This window comes from Episyrphus balteatus, chromosome 4 (assembly GCF_945859705.1).
Source record: "Episyrphus balteatus chromosome 4, idEpiBalt1.1, whole genome shotgun sequence".
NCBI lineage: Eukaryota > Metazoa > Arthropoda > Insecta > Diptera > Syrphidae > Episyrphus > Episyrphus balteatus.
In genome coordinates, this window is record NC_079137.1 from 66,804,744 (window position 1) to 66,817,840 (window position 13,097).

At 32.5% G+C, this 13,097-nt stretch overlaps 2 protein-coding genes across 2 annotated transcripts; one reads left to right on the forward strand and one right to left on the reverse strand.

Annotated features, from left to right (window-relative positions):
• Nucleotides 1-1,170: 1,170 nt before the first annotated feature.
• Nucleotides 1,171-8,696, forward strand: LOC129918618 (pre-rRNA 2'-O-ribose RNA methyltransferase FTSJ3). The gene is made up of 4 exons (XM_055999239.1): nucleotides 1,171-1,340; nucleotides 1,412-1,823; nucleotides 6,612-7,990; nucleotides 8,051-8,696. The coding sequence occupies exons 1-4, from the start codon at nucleotides 1,274-1,276 to the stop codon at nucleotides 8,617-8,619; spliced, it is 2,427 nt and encodes an 808-aa protein (XP_055855214.1). The 5' UTR covers nucleotides 1,171-1,273; the 3' UTR covers nucleotides 8,620-8,696.
• Nucleotides 8,697-10,361: 1,665 nt separating this feature from the next.
• LOC129919126 (uncharacterized) lies at nucleotides 10,362-11,723 on the reverse strand. The gene is made up of 2 exons (XM_055999973.1): nucleotides 11,271-11,723; nucleotides 10,362-11,209 (listed from the first exon to the last, which is right to left on the reverse strand). Exons 1-2 carry the CDS (start codon nucleotides 11,661-11,663, stop codon nucleotides 10,610-10,612), a joined length of 993 nt encoding a protein of 330 aa, XP_055855948.1. The 5' UTR covers nucleotides 11,664-11,723; the 3' UTR covers nucleotides 10,362-10,609.
• Between the last annotated feature and the right edge of the window lie 1,374 nt (nucleotides 11,724-13,097).

Genomic DNA, 13,097 nt, shown 5'->3' on the forward strand with positions numbered 1-13,097 from the left:
AAGCAAAAAAAACATTTATTTTTATGTGCTCATGCTATTAAATCAATTTTTTTGTTTGACAACATATGAAAAATTTTATACCATGTGAAAGCTTATTGTTTCACCTTGTATAATAATGTATAAATCTAATTTCAAAGATGTCTACAAGAGAAGTTAGAATTTTTTAAAGTCAACCATGTCGAATTTCCTACACTGGTAGCTGGTCATCGCCAACAGATCTCCACATGTGTTTTGAGGTATTTTTAAATTTAATATTGTGTTACTTGTAGAGCACGTAACGTTATGTGTGATATATCAAATAAAAGGTAATGTTATCAGCATGCGTATTAAACTTAAATCAAATTTGTATGTGCACTAGAACAAAAGATATAACGTGTATAGAAAAAGAACATGTTTTTACCGTTATCTAAGAATTTTGAATATGAAATTAATTGAAATTTTGTACAATTATAATTTATTTAATAACCTACAAATTTCATTCATCTATCTATTAAAACTAAAAAGTTATAACAAGTTGAAGTCGTGTCGCGTTTTCGTTTCATCTTGTTTCAAATCACTACGATACTAAAGAAGTTTTCACTTCAAAAAGTACAAATTTTTTATTTCTTTCTAGCGCTACAAAAACTATTTTTTTAAACCAAAAAATAAGCTTTCTGCATTATTATTTTTAATTTTGTATTCGGAAATAATTGTCACAAAATTTCACTTTTTGACTTTATAACCTAGTACGCTGCTGATGCGAAACGAAAAATTTTCAACTCTCCAAAGTCGACATCGAAAATTCTAACGAAAAACATCGAGTCAAGTTAAGATACAAAAATTCAAAATTAATTTAAAATCAAGAAAAATCAACAGTAGTAAAAATTATTTATACTTATGTATAATTTTCCCACTTTTTTTTCAAAATATATGCATTGTTCTCATAAGTTTATTAAAAATATTAAAATACCAGTAAATTGCGGCAGAAATTTTTTAAATAACAACATACCTTTAAATTTTTTAATAAATATAAAACCCAATGCGTACATCCAATACACGGCAACACTTTCAACGAACAAATTTCCCAATTACAAAAGCGAGACTCGAAAAATAATTTTCTTATTCCCGAACGCTGCCTATAAATTTTTGACATCTGTCATTCGATTTGTCACTTTTCTTCATATTTTTTTACACGTGCGTCTTGAAATTGTTGATAAAATATTATTCCGCAGGCTTTTAAAAAAAAGAAAAGCCTTAATTTTTACTTAAATTATCTTCCAAAAATCCACTAAAAATGGGTAAAAAGACCAAAGTTGGAAAGGCCCGTAAAGATAAGTTTTATCAATTAGCTAAAGAAACTGGTAAGTTTTAACAAAAATGCTTCCCAAAAATCACTTCAATTTTTCAAACACATTCTTCAACTACTTTTTAGGTTTTCGTTCACGTGCCGCCTTCAAGTTAATTCAACTCAATCGCAAATTCGGTTTCCTCCAACAATCTCAAGTATGCATAGATTTATGTGCTGCCCCAGGCGGTTGGATGCAAGTTGCCAAACAAAATATGCCCGTTTCTTCGATTGTTGTCGGTGTGGATTTGTTTCCAATTCGTCCAATTCCCGGATGCATTGGTTTAGTTGAAGATATTACAACAGAAAAATGTCGAACATCTTTGACAAAAGAACTGCAAACATGGAAAGCCGATGTTGTGTTGCACGATGGTGCACCAAATGTTGGTAAAAATTGGCTTTTCGATGCTTATCAACAAATTTGTTTGACTTTGAATGCTTTAAAATTGTCTACACAATTTTTAAGAGGTGGTGGATGGTTTGTTACAAAAGTTTTCAGGTAATTTTTTTAAAATTTGTTATTATTATTATTTCGAGGGTATAATTTGTATGTTAAGTGCAATGAAAACTATGTAAAGTTGTTTTTTGTAGCAAATGATCTTGATATAGAAATGGTTTCTACCTCAAATATTCAAAGCGCTGACGCTGTAGTGTAGTAGGTACTTAAATTGAAATTGGGTAAGAAATCTATTTTTTTTGTGTGGATTTTTCGATTGCAATTTGTTCACTTCGATATTTTTCCAAACGATCTTAAAAAAATGCCTATTGTGCTCTGTTAATAGTAGCGACATTATGTCTAATAAACGACATATAGAAATAGGGTGAGTGCACCAATACCCGAACAGTTAACAGAAATTCAAAAATAAAAACGCTGTAAAAATTATGTATTAAAAAAAATAAAATGTACGACTAGGGTTGCGCGCATTTGCTCTTATGGTAAAAATTACTCTAATGTTAAAGCTTTTTACTGAACAAAATTAGGGAAAATTTAAAATTTGATATTTTTAAGGAATTTCAAAAATTTTAATATTTCTTTTACCTTAACGCTTTTGCACAAAAATTTTCGTTGAAATCGGATAAGTCGTGTAAGTCGATATATTCAGAAACCAAAACAACAGTTTTATGACAAACGTATTTCAAAATTGTTGGTAATACTACACACAAACATCTTCACCAAAATTTTTAGACCCGTTTAAAAAAAAAAAAAATTAACTTTTCTATTTCCGTTATAATATGGCAGGTAGGTACCATTAGTTTTGGTCTTAAACAAAGTTTCAATTTCTCCTCTAAGGAATCACTCAAAACTGTTAACTACAAACTTTGAAGAAAATCGCTCTAGTAGTTGAGGCTGCTGTAGCTCGAGGTACATACAGACAGACAAAATTGCCGGATCCACTTGTTTAGCATTCCCATCATCGTAATATCATATAAAATTGGTGTCTCGAGTTCGATTATTTTCCCGAATCCTAAACTTGCCCTATAGTACCTATATCGAAGTAAAATAATGCTCCATACATATGTACATATGTATGTATTTATAAACCAAATAGGAAACGGGTCTATATATATTCAACGCGTTGTGCAACAAGCAATTTGTGATTATGTGTACGAGGGTATAAACTCGTCTATCAACTCCTTCAGCTACTACATCGAGAACGCAGTTGATAAACTCGAGGAACGATAAATCCAACAAGTTTATCAACAGGTGTACGAGTCTGTTCAACAATTGAATGAGTTGGTCAACTAGGTGTACGAGGGCTTTGTACAATGGTCGGAAAAAGTATTTTGACAAAATGAACATTTTTCTAACAGATGAGAATAATCTGTAACGGTTAAACATAAAATAAGGAAGTTGACGGTTATTTATTAAGTATATTATGGTGAATCTCACGATGGTCAATGTCAGTCATATAGTTGGTATTATGCTTCGTGGCTGCATTTTTTGTATAAAAAGTATTAATTTTTGAGGGAAAAAAGTATTTTGACAAACGTTCTTTTCCAACGTTGGTAAGGTAAGGCAATGCATTTTACGTGTTTCAAGCACGTATACAACTGACAGACTTGTTAAGGCCCCGATTTGTAAAAAATTGGGCAAAACGGCGGAACTTAACATTGAAATTAGTGCATCTTCTGTTGCAAGTCATAACTTCTGTGTGTCTGTTAAAAAATCTGTGGAGAACTGAAATTATCGCGGGAAACTAAAAATTACCAAATATACAAACACAAAAATATAATTATACTATTCAAAATTTACCACAAATGGACAAAAAATGAAAAAAATGCACTAAAAAAAATTGAAGCATTTTGAAGAATTCACTTTATCGCGGATTGACTCCAAAAAGTCTGAATTTGGAAATGCCATTCTTTCATCAAAAACTTTGTTAGCAAAAGTACCCTTTGCATTGAACTCAAAGAAGACAATTTTACCATGTTTATGGAAAGATAATACAGTATTTATCTCATTAAACAAAAATTGAAAAAAACTGAATTCTCAAAAGAACATATTGGTATGCTTCTTTCACCCAAAAACAAAGTTTTATAGACTACATTCTCACAAATTTCTATCTCAATGATCTGGGAAACGAAAAGGAACTGTTGAAGCTCCGTAAAAATTTGGTCAAGTTTATTCCAGAAGCGAAAAGCACAACAACATGTCCCTTTGAGAATTAAATTTTTTTCGATTTTTGTTTTATGAGATAAATATTGTATTATCTTCCCATAAACATGGTAAAATTGTCTTCTTTGAGTTCAATGCAAAGGGTACTTTTGCTAACAAAGTTTTTGATGAAAGAATGGCATTTCCAGACTTTTTGGAGTCAATCCGCGATAAAGTGAATTCTTCAAAATGCTTCAATTTTTTTTAGTGCATTTTTTTCATTTTTTGTCCATTTGTGGTAAATTTTGAATAGTATAATTATATTTTTGTGTTTGTATATTTGGTAATTTTTAGTTTCCCGCGATAATTTCAGTTCTCCACAGATTTTTTAACAGACACACAGAAGTTATGACTTGCAACAGAAGATGTACTAATTTCAATGTTAAGTTCCGGCGTTTTGCCCAATTTTTTACAAATCGGGGCCTCAACAAGTCTGTCAGTTGTATACGTGCTTGAAACACGTAAAATGCATTGCCTTACCTTACCAACGTTGGAAAAGAACGTTTGTCAAAATACTTTTTTCCCTCAAAAATTAATACTTTTTATACAAAAAATGCAGCCACGAAGCATAATACCAACTATATGACTGACATTGACCATCGTGAGATTCACCATAATATACTTAATAAATAACCGTCAACTTCCTTATTTTATGTTTAACCGTTACAGATTATTCTCATCTGTTAGAAAAATGTTCATTTTGTCAAAATACTTTTTCCGACTGTTGTATATAAAATCTATAGTACTATCATGAAAAAAAAACAGCGCCACCAAAAAAGTAAGCTAGCGAACGAACTAAAAAATATGTCAAATTTCAAACAGAAATGTATATCTCATCTCCTTACTCCCATTATTAATTCGATCTAAGCGCCCTCGCGACCACTCAGGTAACGAACAAACTAAAAAATTGCACTTCATGATAGTACTATAGATTTTATATACAAAGTACGAGGGTATCCAACAATTGATGAAGTTGATAAACTAGGTGTACGAGGGTCTTCAACAATTGATGGAGTTGATCAACTAGATGTAAGGGGCCCCCAACGCGTTTTATTCAATTTTACATCTAGTTTTGTTGCTCAAAGTGAAGAACGTGAGTTTGTGCAATAATGTACGAGGTTATAAAATTGTTTATCCAATCGATGAGTTGAATAAGAAGTTGGTTGAACTAGTTGCGCACTTAGTGTACGACGGGTATAATGTGTCGGTAGATTTTCAAATACGTAATTTTTACTTCTGTTGTACACATTTTTTGCGTCCACGCACCTGATTTCTATATACATATATTTTATTATTCTTTAAGTTTTTTCTCTCAAAAATAAATAAAACGCACAACTTGGTCGCACGTACTTGATCTAATGCTTAAAGTTGTTTGGAATAGTAAAAATGATAAAAAAAATTTTAATTCTTTTTTTTAATTCAAAAAATTATTTTTTTAACATTAGAATTACTTAAACTTTTCTGTACAAAAATTTCCATTAACATCAATGGGTTCGCTTAGGAGAAAGTCAGACATCAAGAAAACGGTTCTATGGCAAGTACCTTTAATACCTGTCCAAAAACTTTGATTTGTATGTATTTCAAAAGTACGATAAAAATTGATCAACTCGAACAACGCACTCAAATTTCGTCGTATCCAATGCAACGCACAACATATAGTTCCGCATTTACCACAACAAACTCTAAAAAAAAATCATGAAGTTGGCCAACGAGTTGAAACAACAATGTGCAACACATTATCGTGAAAATGTTGCTCAATGCGTTGATTGAGGATTTCCAACTCGAGCTCGTACACTACTCGTATAGTGTAGTTGAATGCGTTGAAATCGAAATTGATGCGTTAAGAGCTTAGTGTACGACGGGCATTAAGATTGAAATGATTTTTCATTCATTTTATGTGCATTCTTATTGAAAAAAAAAACAAACTTTCAGTTTTTTTTAGGCAAACATTTTGTACCGTAGAAGATTGTTTTTAAGACGGCTGTCTTTTTGGCAAAAAAAAAAACAAGCAAAAATCCGCTTCATTTAATACTAAAATTCTAATTGTTGTTAGTATGTCTTTTTTTCCGTGTACCTAATTCAACAAAAGCAGGAATTGTTGTTTTCTATAAATGCAACTACGTGATTTGTGGTATTTTTTTCTGTTATTTAAAATAGAATTTCGCAAGTCCATTTACTTTTAGTGCAAAACTTAAATAAAATCAAAGCCTATTTCACGCTGAAAGCCACTTTCCATTTATTACATGTAAGCTCTTTAACAAAGAGCACTCTAGACGTTTTCTTATTCACATTGCACCCGATTTATTCAATAAGTTACCATCTTGTTTGGTTACTCAAGGTAACATGTTTTAAGAAAAAAGTTAAAAAAAATTTGGTTGCTTTCACGATCTGTGGTGGAAACTCTATTACAAGTTTATATCTTAATTGTAACCCAACATTTTATCATTGCTGCTTTCTCACTTTTTTTTTGTTTTATTTGCATGTCTACTCTCAAATTTTACATTCCCTCTTTCTAAACTTATAAATATGTAAATTTTGAAACTTCTAAAAAACACTTGCATACTGATTAAACTCTATATTTTTATTTTAAGTTTGGAAACAATAAAAAATCTATTTTATCTATCTATCTAGGTCTAAAGATTACAATGCTCTTTTGTGGGTCTTGAAACAACTTTTTAGAAAAGTTCATGCCACTAAACCAAGCGCTTCTCGTAAAGAATCCGCTGAAATATTCATTGTCTGTCAGGGTTATTTGGCTCCAGACAAGATCGATGGACGTTTGTTAGATCCCAAGTATGTTTTTGAAGAACTCGATTTAGAGGGAAAGAAGAAGAGCAGTCTTCTTCATCCCGACAAGCAAAAGCGCATTAAAGCTGAGGGCTACACAGAGCAGGAAGTGGCTCTTCGAAATGACATGTCTGTGAAAGACTTTATGGAGAGCTCCAGTGGTTTGGCAGCTTTGCAGGGAATCGGTAGTATAACCGTCAATGATCAGGCGGTCCTTAATCATCCCAGAACCACGAAAGAAATCTTGGAATGTTGTAAAGACATTAAAGTTCTTGGCAGGAAGGATATCAAGGGTCTCTTGGCCTGGTGGAAAGCTGTCAAAGAAGATCTATTCAAAAAGCCTGAGGAGACAGAAACTGCGGTGATTGAGGAGGAAGCACCAGCTAAACCCCTGACCGAGGAAGAAATCCAGGAGTTGGACATGGAGCAGTTGGATAAACTTGTTCACACTTTGGCCGATGAGGAGAAGAAGGATCTGAAGAGGAAGAAGAAGAAGACACAAAAAGCCAAAACCAAGTTGAATGAGAAGATGAATCTTAACATGGTCATTAAAGGCGACGAAGGACCGAGGGAAGCCTTTGAAGATGAAGTTTTCGAACTGAAACAGATTAAAAATGCTGGTGAACTCGATGCCATGTTGGATGTAGTTCCAGATTTCGATGTCGAGGGTCCAGAGATGGAAAGGGAGAAGCTTCCCAAATACAAGAGATATGAGAAGGATGACCAGAGGATGAATGATGATGCTCAGTATGAGAATGACAGTGAACCCGATGTCGCCGAGTCGGATTCGGAGAGTGATCTGGATAAGGAAGGTCTTGGTTTGAGTGGCGAGGAAGATGACGGAGAGAAGGGAGGGAAAAAATCGAAGAAAAATAAGAAGAAGCGTGATGAACATCCTCTGATTAAGTCGGGAGATTTCAGAGATAAGGACACTAAGAGACAACAGAGGGTGCAATTGTGGTTTGAGAAGGAGAATTTGCAAAAGGTTGACTCTGAGGATGATGAAGACTATGATTTGGATCGTTTGGCAACAGAATACAAAGCCAAAGGAGTGGCTGTGTTGGGAGCTGACAGTGAACCGGCAGACAATGGAACGAGAGTTTTGGGGAAGAAGGCTAAGCGCAAGGCAAAATATGCAGCCGAGAAGGAATCATCCAGTTCGGAAAGTAGTGATTCGGAAGAGGAAATCACTGAGGAGAAAGTCAATGGAGATATGAGCAAGGGTAATAAATTTCTTAATAATTTCTTTAATCTTTTTTAATAATTTTTTTATATTTTTCCAGAACCAAAAATAAAGAAAATCCGTCTATCCGAAGAGGAACTTGCTTTAGGTGCAATGTTGATAAAAGGAAAGAAAACCCGTCGTGACTTGGTGGACAGTGCTTGGAATCGTTATGCATTCAACGATGAAAATTTACCAGCATGGTTTGCCACAGATGAGGACTTGCACATGAAGAAGCCAATTCCGGTGCCTAAAGAAATCGAAGAAGAATACCAACGAAAGGTTGAAGAGCTGAATGTTCGTCCAATTAAGAAGGTTATGGAAGCAAAGGCTAGAAAGAGGCGTCGTGCTACTAGGCGTTTGGAAAAGGCAAAGAAGAATGCCGAGAAGATAATGAATAATGCCGATGCAAGTGCACAAGAAAAGTCGAGACAATTGAAGAAGATTTATAAGAAGGCAGAAGAGAAGAAGAAGGATTTGACATATGTGGTTGCGAAGAGACATTTGTCTGGAAAGAGAGTGAGACGACCGGCTGGTGTAAAGGGACGTTTCAGGGTTGTCGATCCAAGGCAGAAGAAGGATAAGAGGGCAGTGAAAACAAAGGCGAAGCGTGAGAAGAAGAGGAAGTGAGGGGAGAATGGAATGTTAACATGGGGAATGTTGTAGATTTTGATTAAATATATTTTTTAGAAATTAAATAAAAAATGTTTTAAGAAACAAGGTTGTTTGATTAATTTTTTTAAGTTAATTGACTTAAACGGCCGAAAAAGGTTGAACAGAAAAAACAACAAACACATTCGATTGTTTTTTCATGCATTTCAATGCCGATATCTTTTGACCAAAGTCTCGAAACAAGATTCAGTTTACAGATTTAAGTTTACAATGAAGAGGCCTATGCATTCCGTTTAGAAAATTACAAATGTATTTTTTTCAGATTTTTGAGAAAAAATCAAGGTTAACCCCTTGCCAAAAAAAATTCCATTTTTTTAATTTCCTCTTAATCCATTGAGTTTGACATCAAAAGAAAGGTCTCTTTAAGCTTAATTCATAACTGAAAACTAAAAGTTTCTTGGAGGTCTGCTTCCTAAAATATGTATGTTGGTATCTTATATTCTTTCAAAAAGCAAGTGCTGTTATGAATAGCTTCAACAGACTCATGAAATATCAGTGAAATCAAAGAGAAGCAGGATATATTCTGACTGCAGATCAATCAGTTTGGATAAAAATCCAATGTTTAGTCTTGGAATTATTTTATCTTAGAATATCAAATCCATTATGGCATAGAACATGGCATTATTTTGATCACAAAAGGTATGCTTGATCAGATTTCAACCAATTCAAGTTTGGTGCCATTTTTAACGAACAAAAGTGATGTCGGCAGGATTAAGTTTGAATGTTCAATAGCTTTCTAAGTTAAAGTTCCAAAATCCTTAAGTGTATTATTGGTTTCCACCATTATTATATTTTATATGGAAATATAAAAAAAAAGTCATTTTTGAACAGTTTTCAAAAACTGGAGGGAATGTGGATTGGGTAAAAAAGAAAGAGAGACAAGGTTAGATTTATTAGAAAACAGCTGAAATTTGAAACGAAATTAAGATTTACCAATCTTAAATTTTGTCGCTTATTAATTGTCTAACAAAGATGTTTACAAATTTCCAACAACTTACGAGGCGGCATTTATCACTTTTTACGTAACAGTAAATAAATCAAAGTCGGCGAACCCCACATACGGAGCCGTAGTGTGAAGCAGTAGAGTGGGAGAGTTGTGACCCCATCCGAGATCATGACTATCGTCGATAATGGAGAAGAAGAAGAAGAAGTAAATAAATAAAAGTAAATAAAAGTTGGTGCGCACCAACTTATGCTCTTAGATTTCAAGATACTTTGTTAAATGTTTAAAACTTTTTATATACAAAGGAAAAAACAGCATTTCAAATGAATTTGAGCATTTTAAGAAAGAAAAATTTTCAAAAAAAAGTTGGTACGCTATTTTGTATTTTACAACTATTAAAATAAAGTTTAAAAAAAGCTCAATATCCCGTTTTTAAAAAAATCGATAAAAAATCGTATCGTATATTCCTTCCTGTTACTTTTATAAGTAAAAATCATTGAAATAAATCAAATCATTAGACAGAAAATAAGAAACTAAAAAACAGAACGGTTCCACAAGGGTACAAAAACAAATGGAATCTTAATTTAATTAAGATGATGTCTGCATGTTTTTGTTTGCCATGTTTGCCGTCTTAAAAAAGGTTGACAAACATTCCTATTTTCTTGCACCTTAAAAAAATTTTATTTTTGTTTAATCTTTTTATCATTTTAATCATTTTCATTTCAAGCAGACAAGTACATCTTAATTTTATTAAGAAAAAAAATCTTATTTAATTGGATTGTAGGTGAGATTGATTTTAACAGAGTTTAAAAAGATTCTATTTATTTTTATAAGAAATCTTATTATTTTAACAAGAGAAATTTAAGACGATCATGATCTTGATTTTAAGTGCCTTAATTTTCTCTGAGTACCTTGGATTTTGAATTAAAAATTACAGTGGTCTGCACACAAAACATTTTTTCATTTTATAATAAGATTTATTAACACTCTTTTTACTTTCTTCAACTAAACACCAGCAACTCCGACACTTTCTAATAACCGATGACAATGATCATATGCAAATATTGGTGTTTCACTAGCGAGCCATACAGATCCTTGAACGCCAAAAAATATCTGATTAATGGGCAACGAAGTTAGTGATATAATTTCGTTGCCCTCCGCTGTTAGACCTTTCTTTGGTAAACACCTTATAACAGCTCCAAATTTTGGCACTAAATAGTACATAGTGCCTACAGCATCGACAATCATCCCCCGTGGTGAACCAATGAGATTACCCATATATTCTGCGTCAACTTTTGTTCCGTTAAATCTAGAATCGACCAAAAAGAATTTCCCACATTGTTCAGCTATAAGCAATTGATTGCCATAGCCAAATGCAATATCTTTCGGATGAACTGGAAAGATTTGCTGAATGTTCTCATATAGCCGGCTGGAGATTGAAACTTTCTCCCAGGTATGTCTTAGCAAATCGAATGTTAGCAAATAGGGTTTATTCTTAATGACAAAGAAGGCTTTCTCTTCCACTTGGCAACATGTGGGTGTTGGACCAAGTTTCATAGTTATGACTTCATGTCCCCGGAAATGATCTATTTCAGTGCGAAATATCTAGAAAATCAATTTGAAATATTTTTTGAAAATTTTTTGAAAAATTTTGAATGTAAATTACCTCATGATTATCTCGAAGAAGATCATACACAATTAACTTTGGTCTACATGCTCTAGTTCCCTTATCCAATAACCACAATCGATTCCAACTATCGATCTGTGTAAGAATAGCTTGTTGGATTAATTTGCAATTTTTAGATCTTTCTCCTCTTGCATGGGCAAGGTTATTGGGAAAGGCTTTTGGTGCTAGGGCAAAGAAATTCTCTGGCCAAAAAGATTCTATTAACGTTGGTTGGGATTTCGATTCGAATTCCACGCACAAGAAAGCTCGAATATAGTAGGTCGAAACGTGTAATAGGCGATAGGTGTCGTTTAACCCTAAAGGGGCCAAATTCCATGAATGAACATTACCAATTACAGAAAACAGCGCGAGAGAAACTATTAAAATATTCATTCTTGACAAAGTCGGGTGAATCACTGACTGCGGGTAGGTTCAAAATCTCAAATGACTCTGATGACCATTGCATTTTTTTTGTATTTTTGTCTTCATTTTTTCGTTGGAAAATCTTTTTGTTTATAAACATTTGCAACGATATGAGGTAGAACCATGAGAACTGACCTTATCCGCTGTGTGTTTGTTATAAAGTTTGTTTGGGTTCATGGGTTCGAGTTTGTTGAAGACATAAAATGTTGATTCGGCGGATTTTTTTTTCTTATATAAGAAGCAATATTAGCTTGTTTAGCTGCAAATATGCAAATGATGTTGTAGCTAGATAGACAATTTGGATACATATAAACTAAAATATTGGCTTCAAAAGAAGAGCTATTAAAGGTACCAGGTAAAACGTAATCTCCTTTCGGAAATACGAGCCATCTTAAAGGTACAATACGTCATCTGCCATTTTCTAATTTTAAAAAGTAGGTAGAATTTTCTCAGAAACGGCTCTAATGATATTAGTTTTAAACAATGTCTATCTTTTGATGAAAAAAGTTTATTAACGGTAGCTGCCATAAAAGTTTTTATTTTAATTCTGAATTTTTCCCAAACGATTAGGCCAATTTCGACGATTATTTTTAACCATTTATAGCGGTTTAATATAAAAAATCAAAATTTTGAAAAACTAAATTTTTGGATTAAAAAAAAATCGAAAACAGGACATTAATTTTTTTAAAATTTTGATTTTAGGTGTAGATAAATAACTGCCTCAAAATGCAATACCAAAACCAATAACTCAATTTAAAAAAATTATACAAGTACCTACATTTAAAAAATTAGTCTTTTAAAATTTGTTTTGTCTAAAAATGCATCTTAATTAAAGAAATCAAACAGCATCATTAAAAATGTTGTTTTTTTTCTTTTCCATACACATTTACCAAATTTGTAAGTACCTACACAAAAAGTTTTAAAAAATTCAAAAAACTTGAACTCTAAGAACAAGTTCGTGCAACACAGTCGTCCATTATATTTTTTATTGCACAGTATTGATTTTTTTCACTTAACTCGTTATCTTAACTTGGGGATATTATATGCAAAAATATTCTCAATCAGAAATCGCATTTGAAATGGACACATTCTTGGAAAAACTGCAGTAATATTAATTTTGTATAGATCTACGGGTCACTGTGGTGTATACGTAACATTTTTTATATATAAAAATTAAACAATACAATTTTAATACACCAATTGTCTTTTCGTCTACAACAAAGATGGCAAAGCGTAATGATGACATAACTATTTGCAAAAATTAAGACGCATTAACATTCTCATTAGAAGCTATCTTAAAAACTTAAAAATTAAACCACATCCACATTATGACATCACTATTGGACCTTATTAATTTTAAAGTTCTTAAATTTAAGTACATACATATATCACTCACAAAATTCT

Excerpts from the sequence above, each read along its gene's own strand:
- LOC129919126 (XM_055999973.1), bottom strand. The coding sequence starts at position 11,663 with ATGAATATTTTAATAGTTTCTCTCGCGCTGTTTTCTGTAATTGGTAAT. Across the intron at positions 11,210-11,270 it reads TTCTTCGAGATAATCATGAG|ATATTTCGCACTGAAATAGA; the intron begins GTAATTTACATT and ends TTGATTTTCTAG.
- LOC129918618 (XM_055999239.1), top strand. The coding sequence starts at position 1,274 with ATGGGTAAAAAGACCAAAGTTGGAAAGGCCCGTAAAGATAAGTTTTAT. Across the intron at positions 1,341-1,411 it reads TCAATTAGCTAAAGAAACTG|GTTTTCGTTCACGTGCCGCC; the intron begins GTAAGTTTTAAC and ends ACTACTTTTTAG. Across the intron at positions 1,824-6,611 it reads TTTGTTACAAAAGTTTTCAG|GTCTAAAGATTACAATGCTC; the intron begins GTAATTTTTTTA and ends CTATCTATCTAG.